This window comes from Microtus oregoni, unplaced genomic scaffold, assembly GCF_018167655.1.
Source record: "Microtus oregoni isolate MIOR12 unplaced genomic scaffold, Mior012 000012F_ref0000307, whole genome shotgun sequence".
NCBI lineage: Eukaryota > Metazoa > Chordata > Mammalia > Rodentia > Cricetidae > Microtus > Microtus oregoni.
Window position 1 is genome coordinate 41,609,437 of NW_024543071.1, and position 12,967 is coordinate 41,622,403.

At 41.5% G+C, this 12,967-nt stretch overlaps 1 protein-coding gene across 1 annotated transcript in view; it reads left to right on the forward strand.

Annotated features, from left to right (window-relative positions):
* The window catches only part of Pcsk5 (proprotein convertase subtilisin/kexin type 5), a 429,292-nt gene that overhangs the window by 323,541 nt on the left and 92,784 nt on the right, over positions 1-12,967 (forward strand). Inside the window, exon 21 of the mRNA XM_041661614.1 lies at positions 4,574-4,676. Within this exon, the coding sequence (XP_041517548.1) occupies positions 4,574-4,676 (103 nt within the window). The remainder of the gene's footprint in view (positions 1-4,573; positions 4,677-12,967) is intronic.

A 12,967-nucleotide genomic window follows, 5' to 3' on the forward strand; every position in this document is an offset into this window, starting at 1 on the left:
GACTCTCTGCAGCTTTTTACATAGTGATCTTAAGACCATCCTGGATTATGTGAGACTTTGTCCCCCAAAAAAGAGGGGAGATGAAGTATGGAAAGAGGAGGAAAGGAAAGAAACAAATAGACAGATAGGAAGAAAGAACTAGCTCACTGTCTGCCCATGTGTCCCTAAAGTCTATTACTATATCTTGGACTGTGTTTTGTAACTGGAGATAATATAATGCATGTTCACCTTTGCTGGATGACCTCATGTGAGTCTCTTTATAATCCAAGTTTATTAATAACATTTGACCGTGTTATCAAGGGTTGAGTGAGCATGGCAAGTCACTTGCTTGTACACTTCTAAATTGATAAGCATTCATTGTAAAACTGAGTTTTCAGATTTCAAAGCATCATTCCTCCTCGTGTGACCTTACTTCCTGAGTGACCTTTAAACCCCTGCAAACCAGCATGAGAAATGAATAGAGAAACAGAAACTTTCCAATCACAGGAGAAATACAGTCTGGACATAATACAAATAGACAAAGATGCCAGAAAGAAGAACTTGTAGGATAGGTGAACAAAACGCTGGATCCTGACATCTGCTAACAGCGACTTCTTCTAGAATTTTGTATATCACGCCTGTCATAAACATTCAACTTCGTTGTGCAATGAAGACAGATGACAAGAATTTGCTGTTCCAAAAGAGGGGGAAAAAAAAGAGTCACTTTCTTATGTCCTTGGAATCTGACTTCCTTGGTTCCAAATACGCAAGGAAAAACTTGTGCCTGTATGCAAGGGCTGAGGGCAGTTGTTTATGTGACTAATTGGACATCCACATAAATATGGAAATTGGGGCAGGTCCCTCTATTGTCATCTGTTATAAAGCCAGTGCTTGCTCTAAAGTGAAGAGGCGAGCAGACTGGAGGGAGATGAACCATTTAGCTGTCCTTTGATGACTTTCTTACATAAGCTTCAAGGTCACAGAATGTTCTCCATTTTGTTTCCAAGTAACAAGAGGAAAATAAACAGCCCTGAGAAGTCACTTATCAAGAAAAGAAGGGGCTTGGGAAGGTTTTAGATTCGGGGAGAGTCTTTGTGGATGTCAGACGGAAACATAAAGTGGAGATCGAAGACAGAGGGATGGGCCAGAAATACCCCAAAAAAGTTGAAGAGCATTATAGGGAGTTGACTGTGGGCAGGAGGAAAGATAAATCTTCCTCAACAGGTGGTAAGAGGACAGTCAAGGAGCTCACAAAGCATTTAAGCATCGAGAAAAAGGAAGCTGAGGGAACTCAGATAGCTTATCATCAAGTCAGGTGTTTCCTTCTAGCAGGGATGAGTAGAAGACGGGTTTGGAGAAAGTTTGGCCCAGCCCAAGTGGGGAACACAATAGAGTGAGGTTGTATAAAAACTTGCTCTTATCAGCACTTCTCAACCTGTGGGTTGAGACCCATTTGGGGATCGAATGACCCTTTCGTAGGGGTCACCTGAGACTAGCGGAAAACACAGATATATACACATGATTAATAATAGTAGCAAATTATAGCTATGAAGTAGCAACAAAAGTAATTTTATGGCTGGGATCACCACAACACGAGAGACTGTACTAAAGGGTCTCAGCATTAGGAAGGTTGAAAACTACTTAGATCATATGTTTAAAATTCTAGAGATAGCCAATGCTCAGTGGTCATTAACGCTAAGGATGTTACTTTGTGAACATTAAATGGAAGCCATTCATCATAGTTGAACAGATCAACACATAGCCAAGGTACTGATAGAAGTGAGGGAAAATTTGGCATTTTCCGCACGGGCATGGGACCCTGATACTCAGGAAGCTGAGACAAGAAGATGACAAGGCAGGTAGGCCTTGTCATATACAAGATCCAGGATAGCCAAATAGATGGTGAGACATTGTCTAAAAATAAGCAACGTGGACAAAAAAAAAAAACCTGCACAAAGTGAATGAATAAACATTCCAAAGGAACACCCTAAGAACCCTCGCTTATCTGGTGATGCAGCATTTGTAGTCATGAGGACTTGGAGAGTGCAGCTGGCACAACTCTCACAGCCACCGGGCAACTCTTGGTCCAGCAGACAGAGGTGTTACCAGGTAGAAATCTTACCCTAGCACTGGATCGGCTTTCTTGAATGTCCAACCTGAGGCCTGTGGGCTGGCTGTGAGCCAGAATAGCAGTGGATTTGTCTCAGCATACTTTCAGAGGACAACATTATTCCATACTGTCAAAAGACAGGACACCTCTGTATGTCATGGAGGTTAAAGGGGAAGAAGATGGGGAATCAGAAGAACCAATCAGTGTCAGTTTCTGTAGGGATCAGCATGACAGCAAAGCAACCTGTCTACCTTTAGATCTGCAAAGGTTTAGCAGAGTTCCTGTGCATCTCTCTCTTCTGACTTAGACTTTGGACATTCTAAAGAAGTACAAGGCCCCTGCGGAGCATTTGATTTGTAACTATTCCCTCAACGTAACCATTCTTGGAGGATGACTCAGTCAGTAAGGTGCCTACTAAACAACGACTACACAAAATGGTCCATGAAGATGTGAGTTCAATTCCCACTACCCACATAAAGAGCCAGGTGCACCAAATACACTTATAAATCCCAGGGCTGGTGAGACAGTAATAGGAATACGCCTGGAGTTCATTGGCCAGCCAATCTAGCTGATTCCAAACTCCTGATTCAGAGGGAAACTTTGCCTTAAGAAAACAAAAAGGAAAGGAAAGGAAAGGAAAGGAAAGGAAAGGAAAGGAAAGGAAAGGAAAAGAAAGGAAAGGTTGCCACAGGCATCTCCCTCTTTTTCTCCCTCATTCTCTCCTCTCTCCTTCTCTCTGAAGCCTACATTTCTCCTCCTATTTATTCTCTCTGCCTGCCTGCTCTGCCTATCCTTCTACTGCCAAACTATTGGTAATTCAGTTTTTTATTAGACCAATCAGGTGCTTTAGGCAGGCAAAGCAACACATCTTTAAATCATTAGACAAACACAGCATAAACAAATGTAACACACCTTTCCATACTTAAAGTAGAATTCCACAACACACTGTATTTTGGTAACAGAAGGTACATTCCTCGGAGATGTTTGCCTCACTCTGAACATACCTATTTCCCTTTTCCTTAGCCAACTTAATAGACTTTATGTGAAAGACATCTTTAAACAAAAAGTATTTTCTGCTATAGGAGAACAAAGTCTAGCAAGCTCTTCATTTCTTTCCTTGTGCTTTAGTTCTTGCCGGTGAATGAGTTCTATATGGAAGGCTTACCTTCCCTAACTGTAGTTCAGTAAAGCTTTGGGAAGGCAGAGGATGGCTTGTTCCATCCTCATCCACCAAGTCTCTTCTCATGACTTTTCTGAATGCAACTGCAGTAAAGCCAGCAGCGATCTCAGAGGATCAATGAGGTGGGTTAACTATAGTAATATTTAATTATGTTTTATAAATAAAGCTTGCCTGAAGAGCAGAAGATAAAACTAAGCCACTAGAGGCCAGGCAGTGGTGACACACCTTTTGACCCAGGATTTGGGAGACAGAGGCAGATGGATCTCTGTGAGTTCATGGCCACCCTGGGCTACACAAGATCAATGCAGAAACAGATACAGGTGGTGGTGGCTCACACCTTTCATCCCAGTACTAGGGAGTCACATGTCCTTAATCCCAGCACGAGAGAGGAATATAAGGTGGGATGAGACAGGAACTCAATCTCTTTCAGTCTGAGGATTCCTTAGAGGTAAGAGAAGTCTAAAGGCTTGACTGCTTTGCTTTTCTGATCTTCAGATTGAACCCCAATATCTGTCTCTGGGTTTGTATTATTTGTGCTACAATTGACTAAGTCATGAGTTTATTGTTGTACCTCCCCCTCCCAGTGGTTCTCAGATTGACAAACTACAGATAATTAAACAGCTGTCACATCTGGGAGTGGTCTGAGGCTAAGTGAAGAGGGTGGTTCTGCCAGAATCTGGATATTTTATTCTGAGGATTATCTGTTTTCAAACAACAAATACAAATTGAGGCTTTGGGATCTGGCTTAAGAAGTCTCTCTGATTGTTGTGATTTTGTTGGTGGTGTTTGGTTTGGTTCTTTACAATAACAAGGGAGAAAGAATATGGTACAGGAGAAGGGTTGAATTCATTGAGTGCCATCCTGTCTTTGATGCCTTCACTGGGGCTGACCTCTATCTGCCCCTTTGGTGATGATTTCCTACGTTCAAGAGAAATTTGTGAAGCTACACTGAGTTCTGGGGTAAGATCAGATGTGTACTCCTGGGGGAAAGATAAACCTGCCAGCTGAGTGAAAACACCCTCTGTCTCTTGACTGGTCATCGTCCAGGATAACATCTAGTTCACATCTGCCATATTGCAGCCAAAACTCTGCTCCCATTTTTGCCCCAAACTACAGTCCTTCCCAGTAGAGCATGGTGAGACAAGATGTAGGTGTGGCCTGGCCACTGCTTGACTTCAACTGTGCCCATCCCTTGTGCCGTTTCCACTGTCCAAGCAGCCATCAAGAGCTCTGGCTCTCCCTGACTGCCAGCCAGGCAGTCTTGCTGTGTGAAGTACAGTAAGCAGCTAGATTTTTTTCCACAGGAGAATATATGGATGAGCAAGGCCACTGCCGTGCCTGTGAAGCCTCATGTGCCACGTGCTCGGGACCGACTCAAGACGACTGTACCAGCTGCCCCATAACGAGGTGAGTAACCGCTTAGGACTTCCTGGGGGTGGGGCATAGAGAGGGAGCACTAACCACTTTAGTGGCACCTAATGGGCCTTCTGGACACAGGACCTTAACTCCTTCCCATGATAGAGACATTCCCTATGGTCTGGCCACAACCCATCTCTGTAATATCCTCTCCCACATGGTCTACTACTCCTGGCAAAGACCAGTTTTCTAGATGCTGGAAGAGTTATCTTGCTAATGAAAATGGTACCTTCGATGTCACTTTTGACCAGTGAAATTCCATATCCTACAAACTCATCCCTCAAACAGCACTTTCATCTTCTGATTTTATATATATATATATATATATATACATACATACATATATATATATATATATATATATACACTCATTTCTATAATCAGCTCAAGGACAAACTATTGTGTAAAGGCAATTCTGACACTTCCCAGTAGAATTAGCCTTCCTTCTTTAAAAGAAATGCAGTTATTGATTATGTGTGGTCTATAGTCCCATGTACATGTGTGCTACAGCACTTGTGTCAATATCACAAAACAAGTTATAGAAGTCAGTTCTCGCCCTCTAACAAATGGGCCCTGGGGATCCAGCTCAGTTCCTCACAGCCTACTATGTCATGACCTTCTACTCTATAGATATGTCTGTTGGAGCATGTGTAGCTTTGAAGATGTCTGCTTACAAAATACATGTCTTCATTAGACTCAATTTCTTAAGATCTCACATTTGCATCTCCTTCCCTGGCAACACGCAAGAAAAACCAAAAGCTTCCCTACAGGTCAAATGGAAACAGCCAATAATGGAAGGAGCAACACTGCTAATTCAATGGACATCTCAATAGAGAGAATTGAAGGCCTGACATAATGTTTAATCAATGCTCCTCTGATTCCAGCACTTAATACTTGGGGGCTTCCAGGTGTTTGAATGAATGGCCTCAGCCCCGCTCAGCTAACTGTGTGAGGAGCTGAGTCTGTCTCTATACAAGGTGGTGGAGGATGCTGCCACAGCGGGGAGGCGGGGCTCTGCCACCCTACTGAGGTGCTCCCTCCGCACCAGTGTCATTCTGCACTCATTCTTCCTGGGGACTGTGACACCTCCGTGAGCAGGGGCTGTGCTGTATTTGTTTCTCTATTCTCCAAGTGATCAGCCTATAGTGACTGCTCTATAACTGTGGGCTTGCTGACCTGTGTGTCACCAAAGCCATGGGTTTGACTGTCAGAAGAACTCCCTCAGAAGGAAGAGGCAATAATAAAGGACAAAGACCGAAAGGAAAGATGGAGGCAGAGAAGGAAGGGTGAAGGAAAACAGAGAAAAAAAGAAAGAAATAGAAACCTCAAGGTTTCCCAATGCCACCCATGAGAATATTTTCTTTATTTTCAAATTAAGAAAATATAATTATATTCTACTGTTTTTATAATACCTTGTCCATAGTCCAGTCTCATTAATTATCCTAATAATATTATTCACAGAATATTTTTTCCAGAATCTAGTTCTAAAGATTTTTTTTAATTTTTTACATTTTCTTTGCCTTATCTTTTTTGTTTGGCCTTTCTCATCTGTGGTAGTTTTAAAAATTGAATAGATCTGTTATTTTCAAATTTCAATATGTATTTAATTTTTCTTTTTAAATTATATTTTTCCTTTTATATAAAATTAATTCTTTGAGAACTTCTTACAATGTGGTTTAATCATATTGACTCCCTCCCCCAACTCCTCCCAGACCTCTCAACTTTGGGACATATATTTTTTTCTACCCACCAAGTCCAATTAGTACTTATCTTGGATATGTGACCTTCTGATGCAATGGCCAACTTACCCAGGGCAACATTTTTAAAGAAAACTCATTTCCTCTCCCATCAGCCATCAGTTGCCACTAATTCCTCTACTAAAGGTGGAACTTCATGTTGGCCTTCATGCTGAGACTTTTGTCTTACTTAAGCGTGTTCTGGGAGCTTTGTAAATGTTGTCACAATCACTTTTAGTGTATATGTGCTGTGCTGTATATGAAGGACTCTGTCTCTTTGTGTTTATCCGTCATCTCTAGCTTTTTAGAGGTCTTTATGCCCCTCTTCGACAATGACCCCTTAACCTTAGGAGGAGGGTTATGATAAAGATATCCCATATCGGGCTGAACATTCTACAGTCTCTTATTCTCTATACCTTGGCTAGTTGTGGTTTTCTCTGTTATTCACCACTTGCTGCATATAGAAGCTATACCGATATGGTAGGAAGCTTCTTTGGTAGTGGGTGGATCCCCACCATGTCCTCTTCCTGTGGGAGCCTTCTTTCCTTTTTGGTCTATTGGCCACTGGGTCAAGAGGACAAGAGGCAGTAGTGATGATAGAAAACTTTGTATGTGACCTGTAAGCACAAACGGAGACAGCCCCCCGGGAGATAGATTTCAGTGAATCAGCTCAACTTTATTCCAGAGTGTGAGGAATATATAGAACTGGAGAGCCTGGGAGCAAACCCTAGTTTTCATTAGGTAGCACACTCCTGTCGTAAGGCTCCTAGCACAAGTCTTAGGGAGTCTTCTAGCAGGGATCTATGCCAGAGTTCAAACTAAAGATAAGTCAGGATCTGGTTTAGAGACAGCTTTCAGATAAGGTCAGCCTTTCAGGCCTGTGGACGTTCTCCAGATAAGGGCAGGTAGAGGAAGGAAGTTCTGCTGGAGGGAGGGAGCTCCTTGTTGCCGAATTATTGAGATAAGCTGCCAGACACAGGGAGGCTGAGCTCTCTACCAGCCAGCAATGTCTTCCAACACTTATTAATTTCCAAACCTTTATGGATATTACAAATGAAGCAAACACACATGAAAAGTCAAAACTAATATGTAAAATGAGAGAAAACATACGATGTTTGTCTTTCTGAGTTACTTCATTCAAAATGATTATTTCCAGTTCCATCCACAGCACCATTTCAATTTGCCTCAGTCTGAATGGCTAAAAACAAAAGATGATGGTGGCACGTGCCAGCAAGAACATGAGGAAAGGATGCTTATTCATTGCTGGTGAGACTGGAGTAGTCACTCGGAACATTCGTGTGGATGCTCTTCAAAAAGCTAGAACTAGAGCTCTCGCTGGTCCAGCTAGACCACTCTTGGACACTTACCCAAAGGATTTTATCTTATTACAGAGACACTTGCTCATTCGTGTTCACTGCTGCCAGGAAATAAGCCTAGATGTCCAGCAACTGATAGATGAATAATGAAATATGGCACATTTGCATAACAGAATAGTATTCAGCTGTTGCATTTTTAAATTATCAACTTATTTTATAGTCTTTGAAAGCTTTATACATGTATATGGTGAACTTTAGTCCATTTCATTCCCTACTGTCCTTTTTCTTTTTCCTTCTTTCTCCCACTGAAACTCCCTCTTTCCAAAAAGTGAGTTTAAATAGGGTTGTCATCATAAGCATGGATGAAAGGTCATTTAGTATAATGTGAGAAATTTATCAATGGCCACACGACTTAAGAAAATGGTAACTCTTTGTCCAGTCATCATTAACTGTCAATAGTCGCATGGGTAGGAGAAGGGCTTCACTAGACCTTTCTTATTCCATATTGAAATGCTGACAGGCCTGATCTTATTCAAGTCTCCTGCACATAATCACAGCTGCAGTAAATTCTTGAGTGCATTGACCATGTCATTTCCGGAAGACACTGACCCACAACCACCTTCCCCAGTTTCTTTCTGCCCCTTCTTCCATCATGCTCCCTGAGTCTTTGGAGGGAAGTTACTTAGATGTCCCATTCAGGGATAAGCCATTTATTCTCTTCAATTTGACCAGATGTCTTTGTATAAACTGTTATCTAGAGAAGCTCCTCTAAAGAGTGAGAGCTGAAATAATCTACAGGTATAAAGATAAGTATTTAGAGGGCAGCTTGATATCATGTCCATTTAGTAAAACAATAATAGTATGTTCATGGCCAGGCTTAGAATACCAGGTATGAGCTACCTTCTGTGAAGCAGGCCTTAAATCCAATCAGAAAGTAGTTGATACCTTTATAACATTCTTATCACTATTGCACTAACAGGTATATTTTGCCAGGCTAGTCATTATGACAGCTGGCAGGCTTCAGAGTTGGGTGGGCTGTTGATGGCTTTTTCTATGAAAAGTCATAAGACTATTTTCTAACTGTCTCTAAGAGCTACTGCTCTAAATATTGAATTTGCTTTAAAGAAACTTCAAAGCACACTTTCAGATAAAGATATTACCAAAACAAAGTCCTATTTCTCCTTCTAGCCCCCATTTGTATGACTATGAATAATTAAATTGTCTTGCATGTTTGAACATCTTTGAACACTTGTCTAATGAGGCAATTTCAATCATCCAGTGTACAGTGGAGAAACCGTGGTTGCCCCTAGCACAAGAGAAATGAAAAGGAAGGGAAAAATTCTACCACTGTAAACGGCTACTTAAAAAAAAAAAATCTAGATACAAGGCCAAGCAGGCAGTGAAAGCAATGTTCACCCTGATACGTGGTAAGACTGTTCGTACAAATGATAGGTAACGTTGCTAGCACATCTTGGTGCTTTTGTTTGTGCAGTATACTGAGTATTAGCCTTTGAATAAATTAAGCATACACATGAATCGTGAACCAGGGTATCTTCCTAAGAAAATCTTATTCCCAGGAATAATTTCTTCTTGTTCCTCTGAGCATTCTTTCCTCCCCACATCTTTCTTCTTTGACGTCAGCTATATACATATATGCCCAAGAAAGGGTAATGTAGCATGGCAATGAACTATTTGACTCTTTTTTCTGGCATTTTCCCTGAAGAGAGCTGAAAGATAAAAAGGAAGAAATTATCTGGAAAGAAGGTGATGTTGACTTATTTGTCCTTGAGGAAATGGCAAAGTATTTTCCTTACGTGTTTTCCAAAGTGTTGCCTGGATCCGTGTCTTGGCTCATTGGGAGCTGCAATAACACAATACTTGAGACTGGATAAATTATAAACATTATAACATCGGCTAAATGTTACTGGGAACTGGGAGATCTATGTACATGCCGCTGGCCTTTGGTGAAGGCCTTCGTGCTGGGTCATCCCACTGAAGAAGGTGGGAAGCAAGAGAGGGTGACAGTAACAGAACCAAAGGAAGATAAGTCTGCTTTTATCACTAACCTATTACCATGGTCAAGTCAGCTGCTGTGTAAGATTCCTCACTGGCTAATCCACTTATATTAAACCCTACTTCTCGGCCTTGTTGTCTTGTGGATCAAGTTTATAACACATACATTTTGTAGAATAGGTCCAAGCCATAGTAATTAAAGTCAGGTCCATGCAAAATGGGGCAAAAGCACTTGCTTGATATTTAGCTCTGAGATAGCTATGGCATCTAACAGCTCCTTAGGGCACTGTCCCTGCCATTGAGGTTACAGCCAAGGGGTGCTGAGATGCTCAAAGCAAGCAATGGTGGGAGAAGTTCAACAGCCCTAGATTTAAAGCTAGGGTTGGACCTGTGAAGAGGTAGATTTGCCAGATGTTGAAGAACAGGGGACACAGACTCTGCCCTGCCATAGAGGGAAGAAGCTAGCTGGGGTGGAAGAGCCCAATCTCTTGTCCCAACCTCAGATTTCGTAATGATGTTTCCTCTTGTTTAAAACTCACTGGAGGCCAGTGGGAACTCTACCTCCCAAATGAGGATAATTGATGACCCTGAGATAGAATTTTTAGTGGGCTCGCTTCCAGAACAAAAGAGGACAGAAAACAGCAAAGATGGATCTGGACCGAGGACAAGAGAGAGATAACCTGGAGGGCTGGTCTCGGAGCTTTTTCTGGTTCTTACTCTGTTGGATCCCTTTAGTTCCTGGAAAACAAAGACTGTCTTCAGAGAACTTCCACCTGTGACAAGAATGTTAACACTAACTTTCGGGTTAGCTTCAAAGATGAATGAGTAAATTAGTGGAAAGAAAATAAGATTAGCCAGGTGTTAGCAACTGTGGAAGCTGAATGATACACCCATTGGGTGGGGACAATTATCTTTTACAAATGTAATACATACTTCTCTATCTCTTTAAATTTTTCCACAATATTTTTAAGAATTTAACTCTGAAGTTGTTTTACTAAAAACCAGCAAAAAGTAAAAACTAAAATAAAGATAAAGTCCCACTCTTTAAGTTAGGTTGGCCTGAAACTCACTGGGTAGCCTATGACTGCCTTAAACTCATAGCAATCCTCCTGCTTCAACTTCTTCAGTGCTAAGAGTAGAGGTGTGATCCAGGAGCCCTAGTGAAAAGCAGAAATTTAGAAATCACCTTCACATCTTGGGCTTTCTTTTTGCATTTCTATAAACCTTTTGTTCAGCTCTTTAAAGACAACTTGGACTGTGAAAGAAGAACCCCTTAGCTCTTTATGTAACAGGCACAGCTCTGAAATGCTCTGGTCCTCTTTGCCTAGGCTCACTTCCTAGTCTTGCAGAAATACAGGGTAAATAAATCTAAATAAAAGCATCTGGGAGTTACCTCTGCTCTTACACAGCCTTAAGCATTCCATTTGATCTGTTTCAATGAAAATGGAGAGAGAAAAGGCTTTTTATCAAGTTTCGCTGCATTGAAATACTAATACAACAAGTAGTTACGTGAAATGCCCTTGTGATGACTTTAATTAGGCCAAGCTAGTAATCGACACACAGACAGCCCTGACTCGCCAGATCATCTGTTAGGATTCCCATCTTTCTTTGACATGAACAGCCATGTGTGTGAGTGTTGCTTTAAATCTGGGACACACTCTGCAGAAGACCAAGAAGAAGACTGTTTCCAGTGGTGCTGAGATTGGTGAGCAGAAACTGAGGGAGCAGGGAGCCAAGAGTAAGGTGACCTTTTGTGTTTGCTTGTGGGCTTGAATTCCATTCTATTTCCAGATTGGTGCAAATGGCACAGCGAAGGGAACGGATGCTTTACTCCCAACTTCTTCCAGTGCTGGAATTGATATAGACAGCTCCCCAACTAATGGTTGACTCCCTGTAAGCGGTGGGCTTTAAAGAAGCCAGTGCCTCCACAGGATTAAGTTTCTGGAGGCTTCCACCTAACAGTGTTGTGTAATGTCCAGTGTGCTGAGAGGTGGTATAGAAAAGGAAATTTTCCTTCTCTTTGCTGCCCCCTCTGCTCCTAGATTTGGTAGCACAATTATACTCTCAGGGATATGGTCTGCACTTAGTTAACCATATAACCAGCAAGACTAAGACTAAGTATCACTCTTAGGAAAGTCTACAAGACCCCATTTTGGCAATGCCTGCATTACATGGGCTCAGTTCTTAAGCACCCCACAGCAATCTAGATGTTCATAGAGCAATGACTTTCCAAGTAATGTCTATAGGGTCCACAGAAAATGGTGTTAGCACACCAAAAATGCATCAGAACTTCTGTGTTATGACCGTACCATTTACAATGACTAAGATACAATGAACCTTGCTACCCAAATGACAGATGAATTGATGAAGAAATGGAGTATATAAACACAACCAATTATCTTTCAATCATAAAGAATGAAATCCTGACATTAGCAGCAAAATGATGGGAACCAAAGGATATTGTATTAAATGACATAAGGACAAATACTGCATATTCTTACATTGGCTTGAGGAGAGCAGAACTAGTCAAATTGAATGTAGACCAGTGATTATGAGAGGTGAGGAAGGGTGGGGAGGGAAGTGTGACAGAGGAAGATTGGGTAAGAGAGAGAAGAAGGTTTAGGCACCACACAGCATAGTGGGGCCGCTGCAGGCCACAATCCCCAATTGTAGATTTTTATGAAGATTCAGACCAGAGGAGCTTGAGGAGTCTAATCATAAAGAAATGATAAGGAAGGAGAAACAGTAACCGCCCCGCTATCATCAATAGATGCTAAGCATATGTGCAGAAACACCACACCATGCTTCATTAACATAGACAATCGCTGTGTGCAGGTCCAAGCAAAACTTTAAATAAGGAGTAAATAATAAAGCTTTTCAAATGTGTGCCCTCTGGATCAGTAACGTTAGCACTGCCAGAAAAATTGTCAGAAATGCAAGTTTTCAGTCTTTTTTCCCTGAGCTCGACTGAATTAAAAACTCTGGAGGTGCCACCCCGGCACCCTTCATCTGTTCACACTACCTATCTGATTCCTACTTTTATCTTACAAACATTTTGTGTTGTTCCGAGCAGAATGCTTGGACTTGGTTGACTTAATCCCATCTGCTCTTATGATTACTCGGCAAAGAAAGATGAAGCCCAAACACAAAAATATTAGCAATGGCATCATGATGTATACATGCACATGTAAAACCAAAGGTTTTAGAAGCCCATTTT